This window comes from Bufo gargarizans, chromosome 9 (assembly GCF_014858855.1).
Source record: "Bufo gargarizans isolate SCDJY-AF-19 chromosome 9, ASM1485885v1, whole genome shotgun sequence".
Lineage (NCBI taxonomy): Eukaryota > Metazoa > Chordata > Amphibia > Anura > Bufonidae > Bufo > Bufo gargarizans.
The window spans coordinates 164,107,627-164,123,458 of NC_058088.1; the positions used below are offsets into that span (position 1 = coordinate 164,107,627).

Consider the following 15,832-nt stretch of genomic DNA (forward strand, 5'->3'; position numbering starts at 1 on the left):
TCTGACCATGCGCCGGTGAGTGTGAAGGTGAGGTTCCACGCAATTCCACCGAAGTCCTGGGTTTGAAGATTGAACGAGACACTTTTAGAGGACGAATCACACAGACCAGCTGTAGATCAGCGCCTTAGAAACTATTTCAGGGAAAATGACCGGGACCTCGCCAGTAAGACAACTCTCTGGGAGGCGCACAAGGTGGCTATCAAGGGGGAGCTTATAAGTCTAGGCACCAAGGTCATGAGAAATAGACAGAAACAGTTAGAATCCCTCCTCCAGCAGATCTCCACACTCGAGACTTTGCACAAGAGAGCCAGATCAGTAGAGGTTTTGGAGTCGCTAAAACGGCTGAGACAACAGGTTACAGACCTACTAAACATACGGGCTGCTAGAGCCCTAAAGACCCTGCGTTTTAAACAATATCTAAACGGGAATAGGGGATCCAAACTACTTTCTAGCCTTCTAAAGGGACAAAGGAACAAATCCTTTATCCAGGCCATTAAATCGGGTTCAGGCTCCCGACTTATCAACACCCCAGCAATAGCACAGGAGTTTTGCTCCTTCTACTTGACTTTGTATAACCTCCCGACACCCTCCTCTAATCAGCAGCTTGACGACCGCATCACAGAGTTTCTAGGCTCCATTAACCCCTTACGGACACATGACATACCGGTACGGCATGTTTCCCGAGTCCTTAAGGACACATGACGTACCGGTACGTCTTGGGTTTAAAACGCCATTGTGGCATGGTGGGGGTTAATCGGAACAGGATGCCTGCTGAAATCATTCAGCGGGCATCCTGTCACAACGCCGGGGGGGGTCATGTGACCCTCCCGTATCGGCGATTGCAGCAAACCGCAGGTCAATTCAGACCTGCGGTTTGTTGCGTTTCCGGTCCATTCGGGTCTCCGGTGACCCGATGAACTGGAAAACGACTGTAATCGGTGGTGTGATTACACACCACCAATCACAGTCCGAGCATTTGGGAGAGGCGGTGCTGGCCATGGTGCTGATGGCCGCTGTCCAGGGTGCTGATTGGTGCTAGAGAGAGGTGGGAGATTCAAACTCCCGGCGCTCCTCTCTCCCCTCCTCTTCCTGTTTCAGCACCTGCACCGTCCAGCACCGTCCTCACCAGGCTCCTGCGATCCCATCACCCTCCTGCACCCATCACCCTCCAGGTAGGTTAGGGTCAGTGAGGGAGAGGCACCGTTAGGCAGGAATAGAAGGGAAAAGTTAGTTAGGAAAAAAAAACTTTATCTAAATGTATTGTTTTTTAGCTTTCAGACCCTGGACCCCCCTGCCACTTGCTCCCCCCCCCCCCACACCACCAGCCCCAAGACCCCATACTGTTCTTTATAGTGCATATAGTGTATAGCTGCATTAACTGTGTCTATCACAAAATAATTCCGGATTATGTAAAGTCAAATTATGAATTTTTGATCATGTAGTTTTATTTTCTGTAAGAACGATGGATCATATATAATCATGTCTACCTGTAATTCATACAACCTTGATCTGTATCATAATTAAGTTTTCAATTCATTGCAAATTTTTGTTATATTTTCTTCACACAGCCTGATGAAGGGCTACCTGTAGCTCGAAACGTTGCCTTAATGTATCGCACATCATCATGTCTGGCTGAATAAAAGTCACAGATTTTTACCTTCAATTTTGGAGAGCTGTCAATTTGTATATTTATGGATGAAAGTGTTCCTGAGGTGGAGCTGGGAACAAATCTAGACGAGCACCCAGAGAAAGCCAGTTATTAGATGAGTGTTGTGATCATTCGGTTTGCATTATCAGGCCCGTCTCATTCATCATTTTCTATGCCTGTTTTAGGCGTAAAAAATTGTCTAAATGTAAGACAGCTTGGAAGCTCCAACTGCTAAACAGATATTATGAAATTCATCAGAGCAGATTTTGCACCTAAAAACTAAATAATTTAATAGATGGACAATCATCTAGATTCCTTTTGATACCAGACATTTTTTTTTACTGAAGTTATATATCAATATACCAATCTCAATCTGTCTGGAGTCAATTTTGTATTGTCATTTATTACTCAGTAATAGTGCTTTGTCTTTTCAGCTTTTTTATTTTTATTTTTGCAAGTTTACAAATGTTGTCTTTTGAGAAAACTGGTCATATGGTTGATCGTTATTCCACAATTGTTCTGGAAATGACGGGTAAAGCACAATAGAGACTGGTCAATGACGCTTGTTTTGCAAAACAGAGAAGCTTTCATCATTCAAGGGATTCTCCGGGAATAATTTAAGATGGCTGCCAGCAACCTGTCATAGAATGTGAGGAGGACTGGTTGCGACCACTTCCAAAGATGCCTAGGAGGGTGAGAGGGCTGGGCCTCACTGCAATGCTCTACAATAGATGATAAAAATGCAGTCCTGCTTATGATATGCCATCACGGCTGAGCAGCCTGACAGGAACCGTCACCAATATGTAGTGCCAGAGCGTAGTGTGTAGTGAGTCCCTGCCCCGCACCCTCCTAGGCATCTCTGTAAGTGGAGGCAACCAGTCCTGCTCAGATTTTAGGTTGCTGCCAGATATTTTAAAGGGAACCTGTCACATTGAACAAGGTGCCTAAGAAGAAGGTGGCATGTTATAGAGCAGATTGATATATAGTTAGAGGAGCTGAGCAGATTGATATATAGTTTTATGGGAAAAGATTCAGTAACATATTTATTCATTTATATCCGTGATTGCTTTGGGCTTTGAAGTCCAGGAGGTGGTCCTATCAGTGATTGACAGCTATTTCTGTATACACAGTCACAGAGGAAAGGCTGTCAGTCTCTGATTGAAGTCCAGGAGGCGGTCCTATCAGTGATTGACAGCTATCTCTGTATACACAGTCACAGAGGGAAGGCTGTCAGTTTCTGATTGAAGTCCAGGAGGCGGTCCTATCAGTGATTGACAGCTATCTCTGTATACACAGTCACAGAGGGAAGGCTGTCAGCCTCTGATTGAAGTCCAGGAGGCGGTCCTATCAGTGATTGACAGCTATCTCTGTATACACAGTCACAGAGGGAAGGCTGTTAGTCACTGATTGAAGTCCAGGAGGCGGTCCTATCAGTGATTGACAGCTATCTCTGTATACACAGTCACAGAGGGAAGGCTGTCAGTTTCTGATTGAAGTCCAGGAGGCGGTCCTATCAGTGATTGACAGCTATCTCTGTATACACAGTCACAGAGGGAAGGCTGTCAGCCTCTGATTGAAGTCCAGGAGGCGGTCCTATCAGTGATTGACAGCTATCTCTGTATACACAGTCACAGAGGGAAGGCTGTCAGCCTCTGATTGAAGTCCAGGAGGCGGTCCTATCAGTGATAGACAGCTATACACAGTCACAGAGGGAAGGCTGTCAATCCTTGATAGGACCGCCTCCTGGACTTCCTAGCACAGAATGAGCAGGGATTTATATGAATAAATTACAAGTTATGCTGAATCTTATCCCACAAAACTATATATCAGTTTGCTCAGCTCCTCCTGCTCTGTAGCATGCTGCCTGCAGATTATTTAACATTTTCCTGGTGGCAGGTTGCCTTTAAATAATTCCCAGAGAACTATTTTAACTGCCAGAGGCATAACTTTAAGCTGCTGCCCCAATGCAAAATCAGATCCCCCACCTACCATGTGCCATTTATGGGGAGGGGCAAGGGTGTCGCTCCCCTCGACAAAACTATACAGTAGGACACACAACAATGAATCTGCTGTACCTTCATTGCTGACAGATCAGCTTTAAATATCACTAATACTGTAATTAATTATTGTTCCATTTAGCGTTGTGTTTATGGTTTTATAGGAAGAACAAAAAAAAAGATGATTCCAATTTTTTATGTTATTAATGGCTCTCCCGTCTCTTTTCACAGGCTTGCCAGTCATTATTGTAAGTGTGACCTTGGCAACCTCCTTCAATAAGTATCTGGCAGATACTCACTGCTGGCTGAATGTTCATAGTGACATTATCTGGGCCTTTGTGGGACCCGTTCTCTTTATACTTACGGTATGTTTTGTGTATTCAATTAGTACACCATTTACAGTTTCAGTAATAATGTCAAAATGTACAGATTTGTAAAATAAATTACAGGAATGAACTGTGCAGAATAAAGCAAACCACTGTTCAGTATCTTCATTTATATTAATTGCTTGCTTTTATATAAAGTACCCAAATTAACGCTCATCAGAATTTACATTTGTTCTCTTTGTTCAAGCAGAACAATTTTTATTTTTTTACCTTTTTGCTAAAGAACATATGTGCTCTTGTCTTTTGTCTCATAAGATTGGAATAAAGCATTTATAATGGAAGCAGAAAGTCACTGGAAAAGTCAATATTTTTTTAAATAAGAAAGCATCTGCTCGAACCATTTACCAATTCTGCGCATTTTTTTGTTATTCTTTCTCTCTATTTTTAATTTTTTAATCACATATTTTGCATTCATTAAACTAACGTGAAGCTCCTGTTTCACTATCATTGGCAACAGATGCAGATAGGAGCAGGCACCACAGCAGAAGCAAAACGGGGCACCCTGCAGGCCGGGCATTTTTAACACATTGAAGGGCCCAGTGAAGAGGTCTCATGGGTGGGCTATCATTTTCCTAAAAATTAAAATGTGTATGCTCATCTCAGCTATTCAAGTTTGAGATTGAAATATCTGCTGTGGAATACCTAGCTTGGTGGCCAGACGTGGCTGGAGCCAATGAGCAGTGATGGCCAGTTCGCAGTGTTCGCCAGCGAACACATGCGGGCTGCCATCTTGACTCACAAGTCCGGCGAAGCACAGGTAAGCCCTTACCTGTGCCTGTGCCGCGAGCTGGTCTAAAACAAATGCGGTCACCGGGGGCAGGCAGTTCCGAGAACAGCCGCCGAGGGCCTTCATCAGGCTGTTCTCGGAACTGCGTGCCCACGGTGACCGCATTTGTTTTAGACCGGCCCGCGGCACAGGCACAGGTAAGGGCCTGCTCCTACACTGCGAACTGGCCATCACTGCCAACGAGCTAAGTGAGCTGTGCTAAGGTGTTTCCATAACTTCAACTACCCCTCGCTGCTACATACAATTGGTATAAACCAGTAACCAGTAAGTTAGTCTATGGACACCTTTGGAGGAATTTTTTGTTTTTGCATTCTACTCATTTTGGGCTAAAAAAAATTAATTCAGCAGGTTTTTATTAAAAAATTTTAACAGTTTTGTCTCTACAGCTTTCACTTTCATTGCATCTACTATGCTGTTGCTTCCCCCTCTCAGTAAATCTGTTGGAGAGCTACTCTAAGGCCTCTTTCACACGGGCGTCATGTTTTTTGCCTGGATAAGAGGCGGGTGTGTTGCGGGAAAATGCGCGATTTTTCCGCGCAAGTGCAAAACATTGTAATTCTTCACAGAAGTTCGGGCTTGGGATTGATGTTCTGAAGATTGTATTATTTTCCCTTATAACATGGTTATAAGGGAAAATAATAGCATTCTGACTACAGAATGCATAGTACAATAGTGCTGGAAGGGTTAAAAGAATAAAAAAGTTAACTCACCTTCTCCTCTTGATCGCGTAATTCTTGGTCTGTTCTTTGCTAGCTGTGGGCTGAATGACCTGTGGTGACATCAAATCACATGATCCAATCACATGGTCCATCACCATGGTGATGGAGCATGTGATCTGACATCACCACAGGTCCTTTAGCCCAAGCCCACAGCTAGCAAAGAACAGACCGGGAACTACGCGAACAAGAGGATAAGGTGAGTTAACTTTTTTATTTTTTTAACCCCTCCAGCACTATTGTACTATGTATTCTGTAGTCAGAATGCTATATTTTTCCCTTATAACCATGTTATAAGGGAAAATAATACAGTGAATAGACTGTCACCTAGAACCCATGCGTGAAAATCGCACCGCATCCGCACTTGCTTGCGGATGCTTGCGATTTTCACGCAACCCCATTCACTTCTATGGGGCCTGAGTTGCGTGGATTATCGCACCGCAACGCACAAAGAGGAGCATGCTGCGATTTTCACGCAACGCATAAGTGATGCGTGAAAATCACCGCTCATGTGAACAGCCCCATAGAAATGAATGGGCCAGGATTCAGTGCGGGTGCAATGCGTTCAACTCACGCATCGCACCCGCGCGGAATACTCGCTCGTGTGAAAGGGGCCTAAGGGCGCGATCTGTACACCTTATCTGCACTTTCCTGACATATCATAATCACTCGTTATAGCTAACTTCTTACCACAGTGACCCTAGACCGCCCCCGCCATGGGTGCTGCAGCTTGCCCCCCCCCCCCCCCCCCACACACACACACACACACTTTTTGGGGGTGCAAGTTTTTATTTTTTCTTTGCATGCGCTATCTGTGGCCGGCACTCTTTGCGTCCGGCCACTGTTAGCGCATCGCCCACCCCGTCCCACAGCGCATTTGTATATATATTTTTTTCTTTTTTACACTTTTTTTTTACTTTTTTTAGTTAGGGATTTTTTTTTAAAAATTTTTATAGAGCGTGAACACCCGTGCCCCACACACATGCACACCTAATAAAGATTTACACACACGCACATACACACGCAGACACACACTCCCCTATGGCCCGCCGGACTTTCTCGGCCGAGGAGGCATACGCCCTCCTTGCCTCCGAGTCCGAGAGCCCCAGTGAGGATGAGGATGACCCCACCTTCCTGTTGTCATCCTCATCATCATCAAGCAATGATGAGCCCCCAAGGCGGTGGAGACGCCGCCAGGCGGATCGAGGGGACCCCCATGCTAAGGACCCTGTGGCCTAGCCTAGTACGAGCATCTCTGGGGCCCGTACTAGTTTTCTGGCCCACCAGGTCAGTCAACCTGAGCCCCTTTCAGGTGGACTTGTCTGGTGTACCGCAGAGAACTTTGAGCCCGCAATTCCTGATTTTGTTGGTGAATCAGAAATCCAGATTTACACAGTGGGCTTCACTGAAAACAACTTTTTTTATTAGTCTTTTTTTCAGTGAGGAACTGGTAAATCTGATGGTGGAGCAGATGAACCTGTACGACCAACAGTTCGTCGCTCAACACCTGGGCTAATTTTTGGCTAGGCCCGGTCAGTGCAGCCGAGATGAGGACGTTTTGGGGCTTCATGCTGCATATGGGCCTAGTCAAAAAGCCCAGTGTCAGGTCCTCTACCAGACCCCACTCTACAGTATGGCCATGACACGTTCCCGATTTGAGGCCATCCAGAAAGGCCTGCATTATGCAGATAATGCAGCATGTCCCCCCCAAGGTGATCCTGCCTATGACCGTCTGTATAAGATACGGCCGGTCATCGATCACTTTGAGTCTCTCATTGCGTTCAAGGGGAGACTCATTTTCCGCCAGTATGTTCCCTCAAAGAGGACGAGGTATGGCATGAAGCTGTACAAACTTTGCGAGAGTACCTCAGGGTACACTTACAAGTTTTGTGTGTACAAGGGGCGAGATTCCTGTATTCAACCCCCAGAATGTCCCCCCACTCTGGGTGTTAGCGGGAAACTTGTGTGGGACCTTATGCACCCACTGCTAGATAAGGGTTACCACATGTACGTGGATAACTTTTATACTAGTATCCCCTTGTTCCAGTCCCTCGCTGCCAGATTCACGTTCACTTGTGGGACCGTGCGGAAAAATGAGCGCGGCCTCCCTGCCTACCCCCTCCAGGTACCTATCCCCAGGGGTGAGACCCGTGCCCTTACCAGTGGAAACCTGTTGCTGGTCAGATATAAGGACAAGAGGGATGTCCTTGTACTGTCCACAATTCACAGTAATGGCATCACCCCTGTCCCTGTGCGAGGTACCGCGGCAACGGTCCTCAAGCCAGATTGTATCGTCGACTACAATCGGTATATGGGAGGAGTTGATCTCTCTGATCAAGTCCTCAAGCCATATAAAGCCATATAACGCCATGCGCAAACACAGGGACATTCCTCCAGTTCTATAAGGCAGTCCTCAAGACCCTGATCTTTTCTGACCGGGAAAGAGCAGGTGGGAGTACCTCGGGAATTGGAGGCGCCCAGATCGTCCCTGGCCAACACTTTCCAGGTGTGGACCCCCATACTGGAAAGAAGGGATGAACCTCGCAAAAATTCAGAGTGTGTCACAGGAGGGGGATACGGAAGGACACCACCACTTACTGTGACCACTACTTATCCAGGCCTCTGCGTTATTGGTTGCTTCAGGGAGTACCACACTTCCTTGGAGTTCTAAATGTATAATCCCCTTCACCAACTAGCACTGGCCAATCGCAGCGCAGAGCTCACAGCCTAGGAGTTTTTTTCTCCCAGGCTGTGAGCTCTGCACTGCGATTGGCCAGTGCTACAGACTAGAAGAAGGAGCCCAGCAGAACAAGGGCAGACTCCGCCTACTATAACCAAGTCCCCTAAGTCTCCGCCTGCTATAACCAAGTCCCCTTCTTCAGTACGGATCAGCTATTTACAGCTATACTAAATAACAAAGTGTCAACTAGCTACTGCCACTGACACATCTGAAATACTGTCTTTTACTTCACCGAGGGTAAGTACCTCGGTGACACGTATCTACCATCAACGATGGTCCCTTGTGCCTTCCTACAGTGGTTATTAACGGTACAAACTCCAAATGGGTCACCATCACTAGTGGGGTACATCAGGGGTCAGTATTGGTCCCTATTCACTTAAATGGGGCCGCAAAAAAACGGAAATGCAAAAAATAAAACATGTCCTAATATTGTCTGCATTACGGAAAAGGATAGGACAGTTCAATAGTGGGCCAGCCGTTGCAGAATGCACATGGCTGGTATCCGTGTTTTGTGGATTCACAATTTGCACACCACAAAACAACAACTTGTGCATGAGCCCTTACAACGTTGTGGTCCATGTTGGTGCATCTTGAGCCACACCTTCTTTTCACCTGAGCCACACCCCTTGTTGATTGACATGGCCAAGTTCCTGCATAGTCCTCTTGCCTGGCCCTGTTAAACAGAAGATAAGGGGCTGGAAGAGGAAGCAGGTGAAGCAAGCGGGCACAGAGTTGCTTGGGCCCGCCCTCAGTTTCCCATTCAAATATGGATTAAAAGTATTTTTCTTCAGAACGAAGCAATGGATGGTTAAGTGAAAGGTAACATAACATTTAGGTGAGCTAGCCCTACCAGGTATTGTGACAGGTTTATAGTCAGAGCATATCTCTAATAAGGCAAAGTGAGGCAGTGGCCTCAGGCGGCGCTGTGCTACGACAGCCGAGGGCAGCCTCCAGCCCTGCATTTCTGCACAGCCATGCAGACATCTATTTCTGAGGATTATTGTACATCGTGGTTTTAGAGGCAATTTGCGGCAAACACTACAACAAAACCACAACATACAATGATCCCTAGGCAAACAGCTGATCAGCGGGGATGCAGAGTGTTGGACCGCTGCCGATCAGATATTGATGACCTATCCTGAGAATGGCGGGAGGGGGAGTGCGATTTCAGTTTTCACCTCAGGCAGCAGGAAGGCTAGGTGCAGCCCTGTTCATAGTGAATTTCCTGGTCACTGACTCTCTTAAAGGGGCAGGATGTTTGTATGGGTGTGTACGTAGTCTAATTACTATTGCTAATACTAGTAACTATTGCTATATCTTTTTAATTTATTAACTTTTTTTATTTTTTTCATTCTTTAAATGTATTCATTTATTTTTTATTTATTTTTATAAACTTTTTTTTTTTTTAAGTGAATTAACCCCTTTCTTCCACAGTCAAGGCAGGAAGAGGTTCATTCCCAGCCTGCAGGCTGACATTTCATTTTAAAGCCAGCAGGTGGCACTCTTACATAAGAAAAAACGCTCCCTGCCGGCTTTCAACTTCTTCAATGTAATACACGCCTGTAGCAGAGAGTGCTACAACCGTGTATTACAGCCAGATGACCCCAACTGGCTTCCGTACTTCTCCCTGTGACCGCAGCTGTCTAATGACAGCACGGTCACAGCGATCTGCAAAGGCATGGGCCGCCGGCAGACCGAGATGTAACTCAACGCTTTTATACGTCGGGTTACAGATAAGAGCCTACTGCCGTGACGTAGAAAGTCGTGCCATGGTAGGAAAGTGGTTAATCTACCCCCTTCTTCAGTACTATAATTTATACTGGACTGAAGCCCAGGGAGTGACAGCCTGAGGTAGGAACGCGTGACACAACACTTCATCATGGACACTACCATTCCCATCCTCTTCACCGGCTCCTCAGGGGGTCACTGCAGAGGCAATTCTGGAGAGTAATAATGTTACAGTTACTAGAATTCTCACAAGGGTTGTTGATCCAGGAAGTTATTCTGATTGACTGGAGTCAGGAAGGAATTGTCTCCCTAAATTGACGAAAATTGGCTTCGAGCTCATGAGTTTTTTATGCCTTCCTTTCGATCCACTGGATGGCCGAATGTCCCTTTTCAGCCTTAAAAACTATGTTCCTATGTTATAATTATTTATTTGAAATCACCATTAATTCCATGGTGCTGTACATCTAGAAGGGGTTACAAATACATAATATAAAAATGCAATAATCAAGAAACTATTAAAAGACTGGTACAGAGGAGTAGAGGACCATCCCCGCAACAGCTTACAATCTACAAATATTGTGCTACCATGTTGTAATCTAGTACTTATTTCTCTTGTATGATGAACGCCATAATGGAAAGAAAATAAAAATGGCCGATTTGCCATATTTTCTTTACTTTACCTCCCCAAAAAAACTTGTATAAAAAGTCATACACACTTCAAAATGGTATCAATAAAAGTTACAGATCGCCCTGCAAAAAAACGAGTCCCCTGACAGCTCCATAGACATAACTATAAAAATGTTATGGGGGTCATAATATGGCGAAAAACTATATTAAGGTGGTATCATTGTAATCATACTTACCCAGAGAATAAAGGGAAGCAATCAGTTTTACTGCATAGGGAAAGCTGTAAAAAGAATACCCGTAAACTTTGGCGCATTTGCATTTTTCCCAATTTCACCTCATTTGGAATTTATTTCCAGCTTCTTTCTAGATTGTATGCAATATTGAATGGGCCAATAGAAAGTATACCTTGTCCCACAAAAAACAAGCCCTCATACGATTTTATGTGAATGGGAAAATAAAAAAAGTTATGGTTCTGGGAAGGCATGGAGGGAAAAACAAAAACAATAAAGAAAAAGGAAAATCGCAGGGTGCTGAAGGTTAAATAGCTTTAATTTGCATATATTTTATAGGGAAACAGGGGAGATAAACTTAGGGTACTTTCACACTAGCGTTAAAGTTTTCCGGTATTGAGTTCCGTCATAGGGGCTCAATACCAGAAAAAAACTCTTCAGTTTTGTCCCCATTCATTATCAATGGGGACAAAACTGAACTGAACAGAACGGAATGCTCCAAAATGCATTCCGTTCTGTTTAGTTGCGTTCCCAAACCGCAACATGTTGTATTTTCATTTCCGTCCTGGGATGCTGAGCAAGATGGATCCGGCATTACCCCCAATGCAAGTCAATGTGGACGGATCCGTTTTCTCTGACACAATCTGTAACAATAGAAAACGGATCCGTCCTCTATTGACTTTCATAGTAACATAGTACATAAGGACGAAAAAAGACATTTGTCCATCCAGTTCGGCCTGTTAACCTGCAAGTTGATCCAGAGGAAGGCAAAAAAAAACAAAAAACTGTGAGGTAGAAGCCAATGTCCCCCACTTTAGGGGAATAAAAAATTCAGGTAATCAGAATAACTCCCTGGATCAACGACCCCTTTCTAGTAGCTATAGCCTGCAATATTATTGTCGCGGAAGGTGTACAGGAAACAAGACAACACAAAATGAATATACGACTCATTGGATCCAAAACTAAGGAACAAAAAGGGAGACCCCTGCATCAGACCTGGCTCTCTCCCTTACTGCTCAGCCTATGCGAAAATCCCAATGGTAGATGATCGCATATCCTCATACCTCGACTGTAAAACACCTGAACACCCTATAATAGTGAGGGGACACGACCACCGGCTCCCTACACTAGATACGGAGGGAGTCAGGGTCACCTGGGATCCAGCAAGCAGAAAACCACAAATGAATGCACAACACTTATCTTGTAGAAGACTGAGAAGTAGGATCAGCATGCACACACACTCCAGGAAGTAATATAAACCGCAAACTGATGCACTATGGGGAGGGATTTAAAGGGATGCAATCAGTACAACTACATGACAGCTGAGAGAGGCTAACGAGATGAGGAACTGAAAGCAAAACAAAGGAAGCTCAAGGAGGAGGTTCTGAAAGGCATCTGTCAGAGCTTCTCAGATGTCTGGTGGTGACAATTATTACGCTCCAGAAATACATCCAATGGGGGTAATGCTGGATCCGTCTTGGCAATGTTCAAGATATGTTAAAGATAATACAACCGGATGCAGACGGTTGTATTATCAGTAACGGAAGCATTTTTGCTGAACCCTGCCGGATCCATCAAAAACGCTAGTGTGAAAGTAGCCTTAAATATGCATGGATTAATTTAATACAATTTCTACATCTAACTGGAAAATATGTTTCAAAAATAGGTACATTACCAACCATACTGAAGATCGGATGATTTGGTTTTGGTATGTTGTGTACATACCTACCTACTCTTATTAGCAGTCATTCTTCAGCAATGTAGAAAGGTCTTTAGTTCAAATGTGTTTCAATGTATACTTCTCAACTAAGATCTCAATACTGTCATTGCTGTGGAGGAGGCTGCAACATTTTGCTTTTGAATGAACAAAGAGGTGGTCCACCGCTGTCGTCCTTGACTCTTAAGGATTGCTTTTAGTTATAATAGCTTCTTGTAATTAACAAAGAGCTGGTTGGCAGACTTTGATATTGCTGCTGAACAAGATGTATGCAAGGCTTGATCGGAAATGTTTCCAGGTCTTTCTATGCACATACTGGATACTGTAAATACATTTTCTCTCATATGTTTTTTTTTCCCAACTATAAAATAACTTTCATGTTAAAGAAGACCTCCTGTGTTAGTAAATGATTATATTACATATAAAAATTACAATTCTTAAGGCTCTGTTGTACCAGTCCTCTTTTTCCTGCTAGAAATTAAGAATAAAAAGGAAAATTCTCAGTTACCAGTTGGGGGTGTGCCCCTATCCAGTCAGTGCTGCCAGTGTTGAACTGTACAGGGACACACGCCCAATTGGTAACACCCACCCGGTTGGCAATTGATTTGTAAATTTCCATTGAGCTCAATTGTGTACAAACATGGAGGCATGGAATTTCTGAGGACTCCGAAAGCTATATATCAGGCATGCTCAACCTGCAGCCCTCCAGCTGTTGCAAAACTACAACTCCCAGCATGCCTGAACAGCCTACAGCAATCAGCCTACAGCAGGGGAGTTGTAGTTTTACAACAACTGGAGGGCCACAGGGTGAGCATGCCTGATATATATGAATAGAGATGATTCCCGCTTACATGAAACAATAATGTCCTTATTAAACCCAATAGTGCAGACATGGATACAAAACTGACGCATTTCAGGCTGTTTGGTAGCCATTAGTCTAAGTTACAAATTCGCATATGACCAACTTTCGTATATACACAACCTGTTAATTGGACCAACTGATCCCCAGGTAGCAACTGCCTGAGGGAGAACAAAGCGACACAACACTTAATCAGGGCCACTACCACTCCCAACCTCTGCAATGCCTCCTCCGGGACTTGCCTATTAATGTCACAACAAAACTCAAATTTTTTTCCACATGGTATAGTACAGAATATATACTAATATAGAATATAGTTAAAGGGATTTTTCTGTTTTTTTTTAGGATAGGTCATCAATATCAGATCGGTGGGGGTCCGAAAGCCAGCACCCCCGCCGATCAGCTTTGATAGTATATTTTGTACAATTTTCAAAACTTGTCTGTATAGTGTGTTAGTTATTGCCCCCAATCTTGGATCATTGTTCACCTTTTCTGGTTTACAGATTCTGCTCCAGAACATGTGGCTGGGGGGACGTCTGTTAACAGGTTGGGTATATAAGAGAGTTGGGTCATATGCACATTTGTAACTATGACTAAGAGTTTAGTATACAGCCCGAAACATGTCAGTTTTGTATAGGTTTCTGCACTATTGGATTTACTGGATTTGATAACGACATCATTGTTTTATGGAAGCTGAAATCTTCTCGATTCATATAACAGTCTAGTAGGAATAATACAAGGACAGCACAACACAGTCATAAGAAAAGATGCTTCAAAATAGGTATTGCATCGAGGATGCAAGTAGTTACTAAAACAGACACATCAGGGGAGGCGATGGGTCCTCTTTACTAAGCCATAGTTGATATTACATCATCAACAAAAGGTATATCTATGCACAACATAGCGATCGTACAACCACTAGCATGATGGTGGCTGGAATTTAGCTCCACTCAACACTATTGATATAACTCTTGAAACCACAGATCTTAAATGCTTAAAGGGAATGTATAGCCTATATCTTGTATCACTAATTAAAAACCGGAGAGTGAAACGTTTTTCTTATTTATATTCTGATTTTATTTTCTGATTGTCAATGTGTTTTTTTTTCTGTACATAAAATTGCCTGAGCTGAGCTTCTGATAAGAGCATTTACAGATATTCTTTGCAACAAGCACATGGTCCATAGACATAACAGACTGGAGAAGGGTCATTGTCTATGTTCTAAGCATGCTGTGTGACCTGAGCAGATGTCACTGTACAGAGAGGGGGAGGAGATAAGCTGTGATCTATTGTGAATGGTGTGTTAACTACCTCTGCAGAACAATTAGTGTCAACCTGTTATTAGTCCTCGTGGCCAGTGTGAAAACTGCAGGATTTTATGATTTTTTACAAATATAGATAGTGAGATGGAGAAAGAAAAATAACCTTATCTAATAAAAAGACTTGATAATTAACTGTACATGAAATAGGTTATGTAATCGAATTTCTAAAGATCAACAATTTCCAGAACCTAATGACTATGATAAAAAATATTCCTATTAATTAGCCCAGTGGGAGACAATGCACAGACCGATAAAGCAGATTATGGTGGATATAACAGCTGAGGTTTTTTACTGGAGCATTGAGGCAGCTGAACATCCTGCTGCAGATAAAAAAAATGTGTGGATTTGAAAGCATTTTGAATTTTTGTCTCTTCTGATGAGGATATTACTCTTGCTTTACAGAGGAAATTTATGTCAAAGTTCATGGAAATCCACATGCTACATTTGCATATCTGTCATGTAGTTGCTGACCTGTTCCGCAGTGAACCTTATGTCTGTGGGGACCTAAACTAACAGGAGGTCCGCCTGGGAAAATGAACACTAGGAATACAACATTGTTGAGTTGTGCAATGGACTAATGGCAATGTGGAAAGCCTCACTTTAATTTTCTAGGTCTAAAACCAACCCCTGGCTTTCTTTTGGTCCTCGGACAATCCAGACCAGTGGTCCCCAACCTTTCTTACCTGGAGAGCTACATTCAGCTCTGAGAGATGGTTGCAAGCCACACAGAGTTTGTATATATAACCAATAGGAAAAAGATGGAAACTGTTCCAAATAAAAGTCATATAAATAACTCAGCTCCTCAGCCCCTCACTCACCTCTCCCCCCTTGATTATTGATGGTCACACTCAGCCCAGTATCCTCTCACTGTCTCCAATTACTGATGGCCACACTCAGTTCTGTAGCCCCACACTGTCCGCAATTACTGATGGCCACACTCAGCCAAGCAGTATTTTACTGTCTCAATTACTGATGGCCATAATCAGCCCAGCAATCCCTCATTGTCCCCAATTACTGATGACCACACTCGATTCTTTAGCTCTTCCCAATCCCCAATTACTGATTGCCACACTCA

The 15,832-nt window shown here is 43.8% G+C and overlaps 1 protein-coding gene across 1 annotated transcript in view; it reads left to right on the top strand.

Annotated features, from left to right (window-relative positions):
• The window catches only part of ADGRD2 (adhesion G protein-coupled receptor D2), a 381,627-nt gene that overhangs the window by 194,633 nt on the left and 171,162 nt on the right, over positions 1 to 15,832 (top strand). The window contains exon 17 of the mRNA XM_044268542.1: positions 3,877 to 4,010. Coding sequence (XP_044124477.1) covers positions 3,877 to 4,010 — 134 coding nt within the window. The remainder of the gene's footprint in view (positions 1 to 3,876; positions 4,011 to 15,832) is intronic.